Source organism: Gavia stellata, chromosome 3, assembly GCF_030936135.1.
Source record: "Gavia stellata isolate bGavSte3 chromosome 3, bGavSte3.hap2, whole genome shotgun sequence".
Lineage (NCBI taxonomy): Eukaryota > Metazoa > Chordata > Aves > Gaviiformes > Gaviidae > Gavia > Gavia stellata.
Window position 1 is genome coordinate 97409597 of NC_082596.1, and position 12593 is coordinate 97422189.

At 45.7% G+C, this 12593-nt stretch overlaps 1 protein-coding gene across 3 annotated transcripts in view; it reads left to right on the plus strand.

The window, feature by feature from the left end:
* Positions 1 to 12593, plus strand: part of GMPR (guanosine monophosphate reductase) — a 45627-nt gene that overhangs the window by 26617 nt on the left and 6417 nt on the right. For all 3 annotated transcript variants that reach the window (XM_059815218.1, XM_059815219.1, XM_059815220.1), the window contains one exon: positions 4010 to 4169. In XM_059815218.1, coding sequence (XP_059671201.1) covers positions 4010 to 4169 — 160 coding nt within the window. The remainder of the gene's footprint in view (positions 1 to 4009; positions 4170 to 12593) is intronic.

The window sequence follows — 12593 nt, forward strand, 5'->3', positions numbered from 1 at the left end:
AGTCTTCATTAAAGGGATGTTGAGGTGTTCACTATAAAGCAGTGACAAAGCAGCCATTTGATTCATAAAAAGTGTGAGGGAATCCCAGGTGTGAAGACTAACGTTGGCAAATGGCTAACGATGTGACTGGAGGAGGCAAGTTCATGGGAACAAGAGGAGCAGAGTGGATTGAGTGCAAGTGAAGAATTGTGAAGAACCATGAAGAAGATGCTGAGGAGCTTTACAAGTGGAAGGTGACACTGTTGACTGGTGTTGACTGGTGTCAGGAGTCAGAAGCAAATTGGGCATTTTGACAGAGGGGAAACAAGGTAGAAGCCTATTTAAAAAAGCAAGGAACAGAGAAGCACTGAAGTTGGGGGACAAAAATGCCGGGAGTGACAGATAACTTTGGGAGAGAATGCTAGAATTCTGAACTGCTGGATGGGAACCTGATCTGGATTTGGTAAACTGGAGATGTCACTGCCATCTGGGTATTGGAGATGATAATGGAAAAGATGTAGGTTGATCAGGGAGAATGGAGGTGTTTTGATGCAGAGAAAGCATGAAAGAACTTGGTGTTGGGCTCTCATATGGTTCACATAACTGCACACTCAGAAAGGCTGATAACATGAACACATTTCTGAGAATGCCCCAGGGAGGCACTACTGTCTCCTTTTTTAAAGATGAGAAGTCAAAGCACAGAAATACTAAGTTCAATTGCCTGAGGTCACATATTTTTGTGACACAGCCAGGAACAGAATGTGCCTTTTGAATCCTATGCCAGCATCTTAAACACAATACTGCTGTTCCTTACAGCAGTGGTGAGAAGAGATGCAGGAACAGGGAAGGAAAAGGAAGGAAAAATCGTGTGGAAAAGTCAAATGAGGACATATACTGGTTCCAAAATATACCTGACAGATCATACTGGCTTTTTTCCTGCTTTCAGTAGCTGTGTGTGTACACCTACTGTTGCAAAGGCTCTCTGGCTCAGCTGGAGCACAGGTGAATGTTGATTCCAGGGCCAGCTGTGGTCCAGGCAAACTTAACACTGCATCTGCCTGGAGAGCTGCCCAGGCTACAGATCCAGGCTGACTCCAGCTGAATTTGTGCAGAGCCAATCTGGTTATCAGTAACTTGTATTATCAGGCATACAAAAGACATCTGAGGAACACCATCCAGATCCAGCAGAATTGTGTGACTGCTGCAAGATTGGGCTGGTGTCAGCACACATATTCTGTAATGGCTTGAAAGAGAGAAGGCACTGTGAAATGTGAGTGAGCAAAATCAGCCCAGATACAGCGTAGGCCTCAAGGGGGAAGTCCTCCCCAGCATCAGTGCATTGAAGTGGCATTGTGTAGAAACAGGATGAGTCTAGCAAACTCTGGGCAAGCTACTGGGGTGCTTGTATGCAACATACACCATCACATCCTGTATTATCTAGGGGGTTGTTGTCAGGTGTTCCCAGTTCTCCCACAACCTAAAATAATGGCACGCTGTCTATCCGTACTTGAAAACAAAAGACTGCAGCTGGGTGTTGCAAGCATCACCAATGCTTCTGGTCATACAAAAAAACCCATGCATAAGTAAAGAAAAGACCATGGTAAAAACTACGACCTCCTGGTTGGATGTTAACTGGTAGAAAAGTAGTGGAACAGACTTGAAGCTTTCAGTCATCATTGCAACACTGAAGCAGGGTGGAAAGTTTTGGAGAGCATTGGAAAAGTATATTTAATATGGGCTTGTCATTCCTGGAGCTGCAGGGCAGTAAGCATGTGTCATTCCAATGTTTAGACGTGCTGCATCTGCTGAAACACGGCTCCTCTCTTCTGGAAGAGCTTGATGAATTATGTTGTAGTTTGCAAAAGTTACTCAAGTTGGATGAGTTTCATTCCTGTAATTCAAACATATTTGCTTTCCTCCCAAAATATGCAGTCAAAAATAATAAATAGATACTTAAGTGCACAGGAACCGAAATTCTGTGATTCCGAAGTGTAGATTTCATGTGACTGTTTTGCATTAATAATTTGGAGCCTGTGGCACCCACAAACAGAGACAGGACTAGAACTGGGGAGTAGGGGATAGTATTGACAAGGCAGAGAGTTCAGAGTGTCCTTTGGCAGGCCTTTGACTTGTTTAAATGCTCTCTTCGAACCTTGACCCCAAATCCGTCCCTTCTTCCTCATGTTGTTTTCTTCCACCCATGAAGACATCAACTGGATTTCCCAGGGTACTTATTTTTTGCAAAGGTGGAGCAAGATTGTGCCAGGTAACAACAGGAGCTCTCCACCAGTAATTGAGAATGTCTTACAGGATGAGCGTTTCCTTTGTTTTTGGCAGGTTAATAGTAATATCAGATGTGAGTCAAACTGAGGCTTTAAAACTCAGCCATCTGAAACAAGAGAGCTCAGGAAAAATCTGCCAGGTAGCTGGCATGATAGGACACCTGAATGGGTGCCTGGCTATAAATATTGCATGCGACGTGCTCAGCAGTTTTGCACAAGCCTCATTTTTAATATCCCTTTACCACGGACATACCGTTCCTTTCAAACAACCACCAGGCAAAGGGAGGTGAGGTCAGCAGAGCAGCTGGGTGCTCTGCTCCAAGGCATTGCTGCTAGGCCTTCTCTTTGGCAAAGGAGTGGAGGGAGGGAACTGGCTTTTATAAATCAGTGCACACTCCACAGTTGTCATGTATTCCAAGATCAAAATATTCCCAAATTCAGGTTTGTCTACAGAGCTTTTAAACAGATGGCAGAAGCTGAGCAGATTTGATAATGATTTCACTTACTTTTCAGATTTCAAGGTCCAGTGCTATTGTTTGGATAGTGACAGAGATCAGAGCAAATCCTAATGCCAGACTTACCTAGCCTGGGATCTCCCCAGAGTTTGGACATGTTCGTAACGCGATGGCGTTAGTTCAGGCTCATCTGCTTTCTATGAAGTGAGGTCTATAGCCCTGTTCTTTTGCCAGTTCTGGGAAGAAGCTGGGCAGAGGGGAGGCTTCTTCTGACACACACACGTTGAAAAAGCAGAGAGTCTGACCAGGAAAATGCTTTGTTTCAGGGATGGTTCACCACAGGCTTATAAAAGGGTAAAAGCCAAACTTTTCCAAGCAAGACTAGATACACTGAAATATCACAGGAGGAGCTGCTGGTGGAATAGTTCCAGCCCAGCTGGAAATATTGGAAATAATAGTAGAAAATCAAGAGTGATTCCAAAAACCTTCTTCCTGGTCTTACTCCCAGTGGAATTGATTTCATGATTTGCAAAGCCAGGGGAGATGGACAGACTGAACAGGCATGATTGAGTATTCAGTATTGTTATTCAGTATCTGGAACGTATTTAGAAGTTGTAGCTATGGGTTAGACCTCCTTTGTGGTGCATGCTGAGAACCACAGAACCCAGGGGTGGTGGTCCTTGGCCCAGGGATTACCCAGACCTACACTGAACACATATGGCTGAGGGACTTGAAAAATCCATAATTTCATTAAAAATCGGCTTGTTTTGTGTCAGTGTCAGGAGGAATACATTACATTCATGAGTATGCCTTCCTTCAGGGTACGTTCCCACTCACAGCTTTTGTAGCCTAGAAAGGTCTTGAAGTAGAAGCTGTCCTCTTCGCTGTACAGCATTGAGCTCAACAGGTCTAAGGCCTGTGACTAGGGCTTCTGAGTACTGCCGTCACAATAGTAGTTAATAAGAAACTGTGCTCAGATACTATTAGGAAGTAAAGGGTTAAAACTGAATTTGAAAATAAAGCGTGTGGGATGGAGTAGAATAATCTATATCTTTGTCATCAGAACAGAAAAGGATTCTTTCGATTTAAAATACCAGAGAAATACAATTCCGCATGTGTCAGTTCTTCAGAAAAGCATTTCTTCCAAGTTTGCTGCATCTATTACAGGAGGGGACTCTCTGTACCAAACTATTTAGGGCTGGCTATTGTTTTTGGAGGCCACTGTGTTCTTGCTTTGTCTTTCACCCTCTTCTCTCTTCCCTGCTTTCTTACGTGTCACTTTGCTGATCACAGGAGCCGGTGCTGATTTTGTCATGCTTGGAGGAATGTTTGCAGGCCATGACCAGTGTGCTGGAGAGATTATGGAAAAGAATGGCAAGAAGGTGAAACTCTTCTATGGAATGAGCTCTGATACAGCCATGAAGAAGCATGCAGGAGGGGTTGCTGAATACAGGTATGAATTCCACTCAGAGCAATTGCAGTGAGCCAACCATCCAGTAACATCTGGAGCAGAACTGTGCAAAAGGCATCTGTTGGAAACAGGCCCATGCTTCTATTCCCGTTTAGGAAGCTGTTACCAGCACTTACGGCAGCAGATCTGAGGGAGGGATGACATCAAGGGGGAGACAGGGAGAAGGAGCTGGGGGTGGCTAGCTGAGAGCAACCGTGTTCACTCGATTGCGGCCAGTGCAGTGTGCTGGAACATGGCATACCAGGCTGCAGTTTCTGGCCCTCTGCTTGTCCAGGTTGGGTGTCCTGTTGGTGTATGTGTTCCTGGCTGGCGCACATGCTCCATTCTGTTTGCAAAAAGTGGGTGCCTGGTGAATCGGCAAAGCTCAGCTGGGGTTTCCCCAGTATAGAGCTGAGTTACAGCTGTAACACTAATGAGGGCCCAGGACCTCCAAAGCACTCTTAGTCAGAGGCGGTAGCCCCAGGACTCCCTCCTGCATTTGTTGGGCAGTCGTCTTAGGCAGCTGAATCCTCCTGTACAGATTTCCCACCCCTTTTTGCGTAACTGAGCACCAGAGTAGCCCCAAATCATGCAGCATGCGGGAGCTTGGGTTTTGAGCTAAAATCCTCAGGGAAGAGGAAAGGAAGACAAGCTTTGCAAAGGAATCTCTTGTCCATTGCTGTTTTACTCCAGAAAGTGCTGAGAATTTTGACTTTCTGAAAAAGCAGATGACTCCGGAAAACCTTTGTGTCTTTTCTCTTATGAGTGGCAGGTATAGTCACTGCCCTTAGACAACATGGTTCTTGCATACTTCGTTAGAGAATGTTTCCTGTCTTACAGTATACACTGATTTATTGAAGGGTCCCTTTTGATTCTTCTCCTCTGCTCGGGTAGATTCAGGCTCTGGTCCCATGTGGTAAACTGCTGTTTGTAAAAGTCTCGGAGCCAGTGACCTTACCTAGTGTTCCAGACATTCAGGATTGATGGGTTTTGTTGGCCTGGACTGCTACAACTACTCCAGCATGTGAGTTTTTCCAAACGTGTCCAGCTGCTACCACGGGTAAGAGTTGCAGCACTGTGAAGCAACAGTGCAGAATGTAAAGCGGAATGGGATCCACAAAACAAAACGGAATTTACACTCACACACAGAGACACGCTGATAGGACCATGACAATCCCAGCTACGTAGAAAGCATCTTTGATCCCACCTCTTGTCTTTCACCCCGACATTGGCTCTTGTGGTGTTTTTTGTCTGCCACTTCTGAGGAGTTAAAATGCACCATAAAAATGTGCACTAGTTCACATAGCACTTTACAAAGTGGTAAGACTCAGCCTGCTTCAGAGGATTTACACCTGTCTCCTTTGGCCTAAATCATAGAATCATAGAACAGTTTGGGTTGGAAGGGACCTTTAAAGGTCATCTAGTCCAACACTCCCTGCAGTGAGCAGCAATATCTTCAAATAGATCAGGTTGCTCAGAGGCCTGTCCAACCTGACCTTGAATGTTTCCAGGGATGGGGCATCTACCACCTCTCTGGGCAATCTGTGCTAGTGTTTCACCACCCTCATTGTAAAAAATTTCTTCCTTACATCTGGTCTCAATCTACCCTCTTTTAGTTTAAAACCATTACCCCTTGTCCTGTCGCAACAGGCCCTGCTAAAAAGTTTGTCCCCATCTTTCTTATAAGCCCCTTTAAGTATTAAAAGGCTGCAATAAGGTTTCCCCAGAGCCTTCTCTTCTCCAGACTGAACAACTCCAACTCTCTCAGCCTTTCCTCGTAGGAGAGGTGTTCCATCCCTCTGATCATTTCCTCTGGACCGGCTCCAACAGGTCCATGTCTCTCCTGTGCTGAGGACCCCAGAGCTGGACACAGTATTGCAGGTGGGGTCTCACCAGAGCAGAGCAGAGGGGCAGAATCACCTCCCTCGACCTGCTGGCCACATTTCTTTGGATGCAGCCCAGGATACAGTTGGCTTTCTGGGCTGCGAGCGCACATTGCTGGCTCATACCCAGCTTTTCAGCCACCAGTACCCCCAAGTCCTTCTCCACAGGGCTGCTCTCAATCCCTTCATCCCCCAGCCTGTATTGATACTGGGGGTTGCCCCAATCCAGGTGCAGGAGCTTGCACTTGGGCTTGTTGAACCTCATGAGGTTCACATGAGCCCACTGGTCGAGCTTGTCCAGGTCCCTCTGGCTGGCATCCCGTCCCTCAGGTGTGTCAACTGCACCACTCAGCTTGGTGTCGTCTGCAACCTTGCTCGATCCTGCTATGTCATTGATGAAGACACTAAATTATTATGAGCTCCTAGACTACAATAATAATGGACATTAAGGAAGGCTAGTGGTAGACGTTGTGCAGGAGACCTGGAGACAAATGAAGTCCCTAGCTTTCCTGGTCTGGCAGAAAACCCAGGCTCATTAGAACAGAAGCCTGTGTGAAAATGGGGAAACAGAGAGCTTGTGGACACTGCACTTATCTGATAGTCTGTGCCTACTAGACAGTCTGGTTCAGTACTACTTTCTGAGGAAGACTTCTGAAGAGAAGAAAATCAGTTGGACATAGGGATGAGAGATGATAGTAAGGAGTTTTTCAAGGGTAAAAAAGCTTGTCATGAGCTTTGGCAAGTTCCAAGGGCATCTGTTTTTGCAGGGAAAAAAAAGATATTTCTTAACAAGCAAAAATATACAGTGAATACTGTAGTTTGAGGAGAACATGTATATCCTGGTAGATTTTTAAAGCCAGGATTTTTCTGCATCTAATAGGATGAGAAGGGGATGGGGATACCTTTACCTCTGGGCTTTGATTCACTCTGGGTTCATATGCCAGTTCCCAGAAGCAGTGTACAGTTTGGGGGCTTTTTTTGTCCCCCAGCAAATCTGCTTGCCATCAAAGCCTCTGAGCAAATGGTGTGAGTGGACAGCACTAGTAATTATCTCATAATTTAAAAGTGGCAGCTACCAGTTACACAGAGGTGCTGGCAACCTTTTATCTGAACTACGATAACTTCCTGTCCTTTGTTACCCTGTGCTTGTGTCAGCTGGAGTGTGGAAAAGGCCTGATGCTGGTCAGGCACGTAGTTAATGGCAGCTCCCCGAGAGATCACAGAGCAGCCCAAGCATGCTGCATGGATCTCAGTGCAGCATAGTCACTTAGGGCCTGGCCACCACAGAGCTGGTGAAAGTTGCAGGAAACATCTGAGAAAGCTTGCTGTACCAGTGGGCCAAAGGACTAAGGCAGCTGTTAAATTCTTCTCCACCTAGTTAGGTGTGCATGGGATCTGGCAACAAAATCTATTGCCAGCGGGAGAATTAATTGACGCTGGTCCCCCTTAAAAATGAGGTAAAGTGTAAGTATTACATCTTGTAGGAGTAACGGATGTACAGAAAGGCGCTGTATTTGGCTCAGTCTAGATAGACCCTTTCAATTCCTTATGGGCAACGCTACACAAATTCTGCTTGATCGATAGCTGTATTTTGATTTGCATCCTGATTTTAGAGTCCCCTGGGGATCAGGTTCTGAAACCTCAGCAGGAAGGGAGCGGAAGCACAGTCTGAAATTTTTAGTCCCTGTTGAGACACTGCCTTTTTGTGCCACTAATAGGTAACATAGAAGGAGTCCCCCAGTCTACTGCTAGCTACAACAGCTCCAAACATTGAATCTGTAAGCCTTGGCTGTTAACTGTGAAGGAGCTGGTTCTCATCTTCTTCATATTGCAGCCACGACTCAGAGGTGGCTATCCATACCAACCTTGGTCTTGGTCTTGCTTGGCCTGTCCCAGCAGGATGTGTGTTACTGTGGTTTAAAAATAGCGACTGTTCACTTATCCAGCACTGTAAATGTGCTGGGCATTGAAGGGCTGATTTGAAACAGAGCAAGGCTTTGCTTTGAATTGCTCTTATAGGAGAAGTTACAGGAAGTTTAGTCGCTTACTAGTTCAGCTTATGGCAAACTTGAACCAAAAGGGTTCTAACTCAGCATTTTAAATGCTGGATACCCCAAACAGGTCAAGTCATTTGGACTTCTTTATATGCATTTAAAAAACCCAGCTGTAAGTCTGTATCAGTGATCCCAATAAGCTGTTTTGTCTTTAAAAGATCCTGAGCACTCAAAATGTTTTATTCAAGCAGTGGGGAGCTCAGTGCGCTCAGCCCCCTGCAGAATCAGACTACTTGTCACTTAACTTCATCTTCTCAAAATTACACATTTTGGCTGGAGAACCTGAGCCTCCAGCAAACAGTTAAATTAAAATTGACAGGCAAGGTGAGATGGCTGTAGCGGGGAATAAAGTCATGAGAGTAATTGTTTTTGTAATGAATATGTCAAGTTGAGCCCATTTAATTTTGTATGAAATCTGTGTAACCGGTTTCATTACTTTTATGTCATTTATATATTGGTTTATTTTTACCTCCTTCCACGAGGAAGGTGGATCAGAGCTGGGAATTTCTGAAAGGCAATTATTAAGTTTCTTTTATGGGAGAAAAGAAATAAGGCAAGCAGGAACAGAGACCTCACGCAGTATGTTCAGTTACAGCCAATTTGCTTTTGTTAACCCTTTTGAGATTTCACAGGTTTTGTGTGAATGCTGCAGTTCTACTGTGGTCACTCAGCAATTCACAGCTGCTACTAAGCTGTGTTTTGGCACTTTTTATACTAACTGTAGGGTGGAATTTGGGCCACAGAGACAGAATAGCACCAGCAGCTGGCTGCTTTTTCTGTATCCCAGATGATAGCCTGGAAGACCTGCCCCCAGTTCCTGCCATTTCCTAAATGCTCCACTCATAAGGTTGCCTCATGCTGGGGCAGCCTCACCCGTTTATCCTGACCCATGTTTTGCTGGGCTGACAGAGCACCATCACATGTGCTTCACCCCATCCACCCTGCCACGATTCCCACCCACTGTGTGCATCCCTCCATGCCAGCAGCAGGCTTGAGCTGGCTGGGAGTTATGGGGCACACCGCAGGTTGGACCCTGTGCAAGAAGTCTAAAGCAAATAGTTCTCCCTTTCTATTCACTGTTTGGTGGCTAGTGAGAGACATAGAGTCTCTGCTGAAAGCATCTGAGCACACCTTTCTCAGCTGTTGGGAGTCCCAATTGCTCCATCTTCACCTTTCTTCTCTGAGTTTCTTTTTCTTAGTTTTGGGTCATAAGACCAGGAGAGATGTCAGAGCTGCAAATCCCTCAGCAGTTCTTGCTGACTTGCTTATGCAGCACTCTTGTCAAGTGTGCCAGCTTTTGTGACACCCCTTGTAATCCATGCATGGCCTGTGCACAGGCATTTGTTGCTGGCAAACAGTCTCAACTTGGGGATTTTTTACTTAGTTTCATTTATTGCCAACTAACACAAACTACTAATCACTGTTGGGTAATTAAACAAACATGTAAGTAAACACCTTTCCTCCCCCTTTTCCAGACTCCACTTAAGCCAGTACCTCTCTTCGCCCCGCCATGTCTCAGCTCCCCTTACTTTCACCACAGGTCACACTCAATTTGTCCCACCTCCTTCTGTGAGGAAAGAGGTGGCACAGGACGTTGTGGTCATGTGTGTGATGGTTTCTGTCTGCCACGCCTCCTTCTTACTGTGCCTGCTCCATCATGGGTCACCCACAGGCCACAGTCCCTTTGTGGGTGTCCCTGCTCTGGCTTGGGTCACCCAGGGACTACAGTCCCTTTGGGAGTGCACCCCTTTGTCATGGAGCACCTCCTTTCGAGAGTGCATCTCCAGCTGCGTGCCTCCTCAGGCATGTCCAGGTGTGTCTCCTCTCCCAGTGGCTGCTGCTGTTTCTTAAATACACTTGAGCAGAGGTGTCACGTGCTCCCCTGACTGGCTGAAGTTTTGGTGGCTCACACCGTTTTCGGAACTAGGTGGAACCATCTCTGTGACTGGCATGAAGCAGATCATGGACTTCTCCCACTCAGGTCACACCAGCAGCCCTTGCTGCCCAAACCCTACCATATATACCCATGTGTGTAACAGCCGGGTGCTCATGTAAATTAACTGGGTGCTCATGCATTAACAAATTGGGTGCTCACACATGTACTAACAGGGTGCTGGGGCATAAATTATTTGGGCATGCATGCATGAATTAGTTGGATACTTATGCAAAAATTAATTGGGCCTTCATGCATAAATTAATTGGGCACTCATGCATTAATGTATTCAGTGCTCATACATGAACTAATTTGGCACTCACACAAGAAGGCAGCAAGCCCAGCAATTTACAGGCTATATGGCACTCCTCACCTCTGCGAGGCACATATTGAAGAACTCTTTGAATGTTAATCCATTATGAACTCTTTGAACATCATCACAATCTTAATGTACATCAGTTATAATCTCCACTCTTCCTCCCTTTGAGCCAGACAGTAGGGATTAATACTGTTACAGTACACTTACTAAAATGTCACTCCTCCATCCTGGGCACCATGTTACAGGGGCTAACATCACAGTTTGGTTATAGACCGATCACAGACCCCACCCCTGGACCAGACTACAGCCATTAATGGTGCAACAACACGTGCATAAGCTTACTAAAATTCCACCCACTCTCCCCTGGGAACCAGATGACAGGACTCACCAGCACAGTCTGGGCAACATGTTATCTGTTACAAACTCTACCCCTTTCCCCTGGGGACTAGAGTGTTGGGCTCAGTGTTAACACAGCCTGAATACATACTCGTCAAAAACTTCACCCCCTCGTCCCTGTGAACGAAGACTACAGAGGTTAGTATTACAACAAGCTGAACACATGCTTACTAGAAACTTCATGCTTTGTTTCTGCAAAACACATAACCAAGAAAGCCCCAACAGTTTGAATATATATACCCTTTATAAACTCTACCACTTGCCCCTATGGACCCCTATCAGGTTTAACATCATCATAATCTGAATACTTGCTATAAATTTTAGGACTTGTCCCTTCAAAACAACCAACCAAGAACATAATGGCAGTGCAAGTTTTTCACTGTGCTCTAGTGTAAAAGCATATGGTTAAGATCATCTAAGCAAAAATTAACACCACGGTTGAAAGTACCAATAGGGTCATGAGTTCAGTAGCTGTAGGGCTTCATTTACATCCAAAATGGGGTGTGGGGGGGACAGTGTTCACATGCAGCAGTGTGTGCATTTCCCCATTTGGCGATTAAGATGACACACCAAACAGCTTCGCTCTCTTGGGGCTTGCTCCTCAGCCGTAACAACATTAACTGAGCTCTGACCTTCTTGCTGCGCTTGCAGTTGCTTAACTCACAGCTCTAGATTTCTGTTCCACTTCCATCCTATACTCTTCCCTTCCGGAACATCCATTATTCCCAGTGTGTAGGGTGGGAGCATGGAGAATTTTCAGTCCTTTTTGATGCTTTTTTTTCAAGGATGACTATAAAACTGGACCCTCGGCATTTTCTCTGGAGCTAATCTCACACCTCTCTTCCAGCATGCTTCCCCCAGTATGGTATCTATAGGTTACTCCTTGATCAACAGGACATCTCATCAGCTTATCAGCTGATACTAGAGGAGCAGTAGCAGCTGTCTATCTCTCAGAGCTTTGGGTCTGTGACATTAGGTGTTGACAACTTTTGTAGATTTTAGTCTCCAAAGCCAAAAGTGGCATCCCACAAGCTCCAGCTTCCTAACACCACCATAGTCACTACAGGGGCATCTCCCAGGGGCAGTGGCTGCAAGTGTCCCACATTTCTGTAATTTTGCTCTGAAAAAAGGACTGCCAAGTGTTCACATGCTCGGGAGCAATGTTCCCATCTCTGCAGGTCTGTTGAACCACTCTAATTGGGCTGCCTTTGTCTTCAGTCAGCTCTCTGCTATCAAAACCCTGCAACTTATGGCCGACATGATGCTCAAACATGAAATAACAGGGCACTCATGTTTGAACTGATGGGGCATTCATGCATAAATTAATTGGACACTCATGCATGAACTGAATGGGCAGTCATGCATGAGTGCAGTATACCCTGCATTTCTTGTCCAATACAGCATGCAGAGCTTTTCAGGTGGCAGGATCTGGTAGGTAAAATTCACACTGGTTTCCCCAAATCTCAGACGTGTGATGTCTCACAGTCTCGTGGGAAGCTCCACGGAGGCCAGGCTGAACCTCCCTGAAACCCAGACATTGACTGGAGGAGGTGGGCATGGCCAAAAACCAAGCTGCAGAATGGTGGCGTGACTGCTTTTGTGTCATTTTGTGGGCCAGGCCTTCTCTTCCGGTTGGCACTGAGGCTGAAAATAAAAGCCTGTGAAATCCCAGCAGCACAGGCCCTACAACACACCACTGAGCCCCATGCAGTCTGCTAGATGGCAGTGGTACATACATTGTCCATTGACTGCTTATTACAGTGTTTATTTAAGAGTTTCAAGAAAGGCTCAATTACTCATCGGATGTAGGGAGATTAATCATGGTTCCTTATTCACATGGCA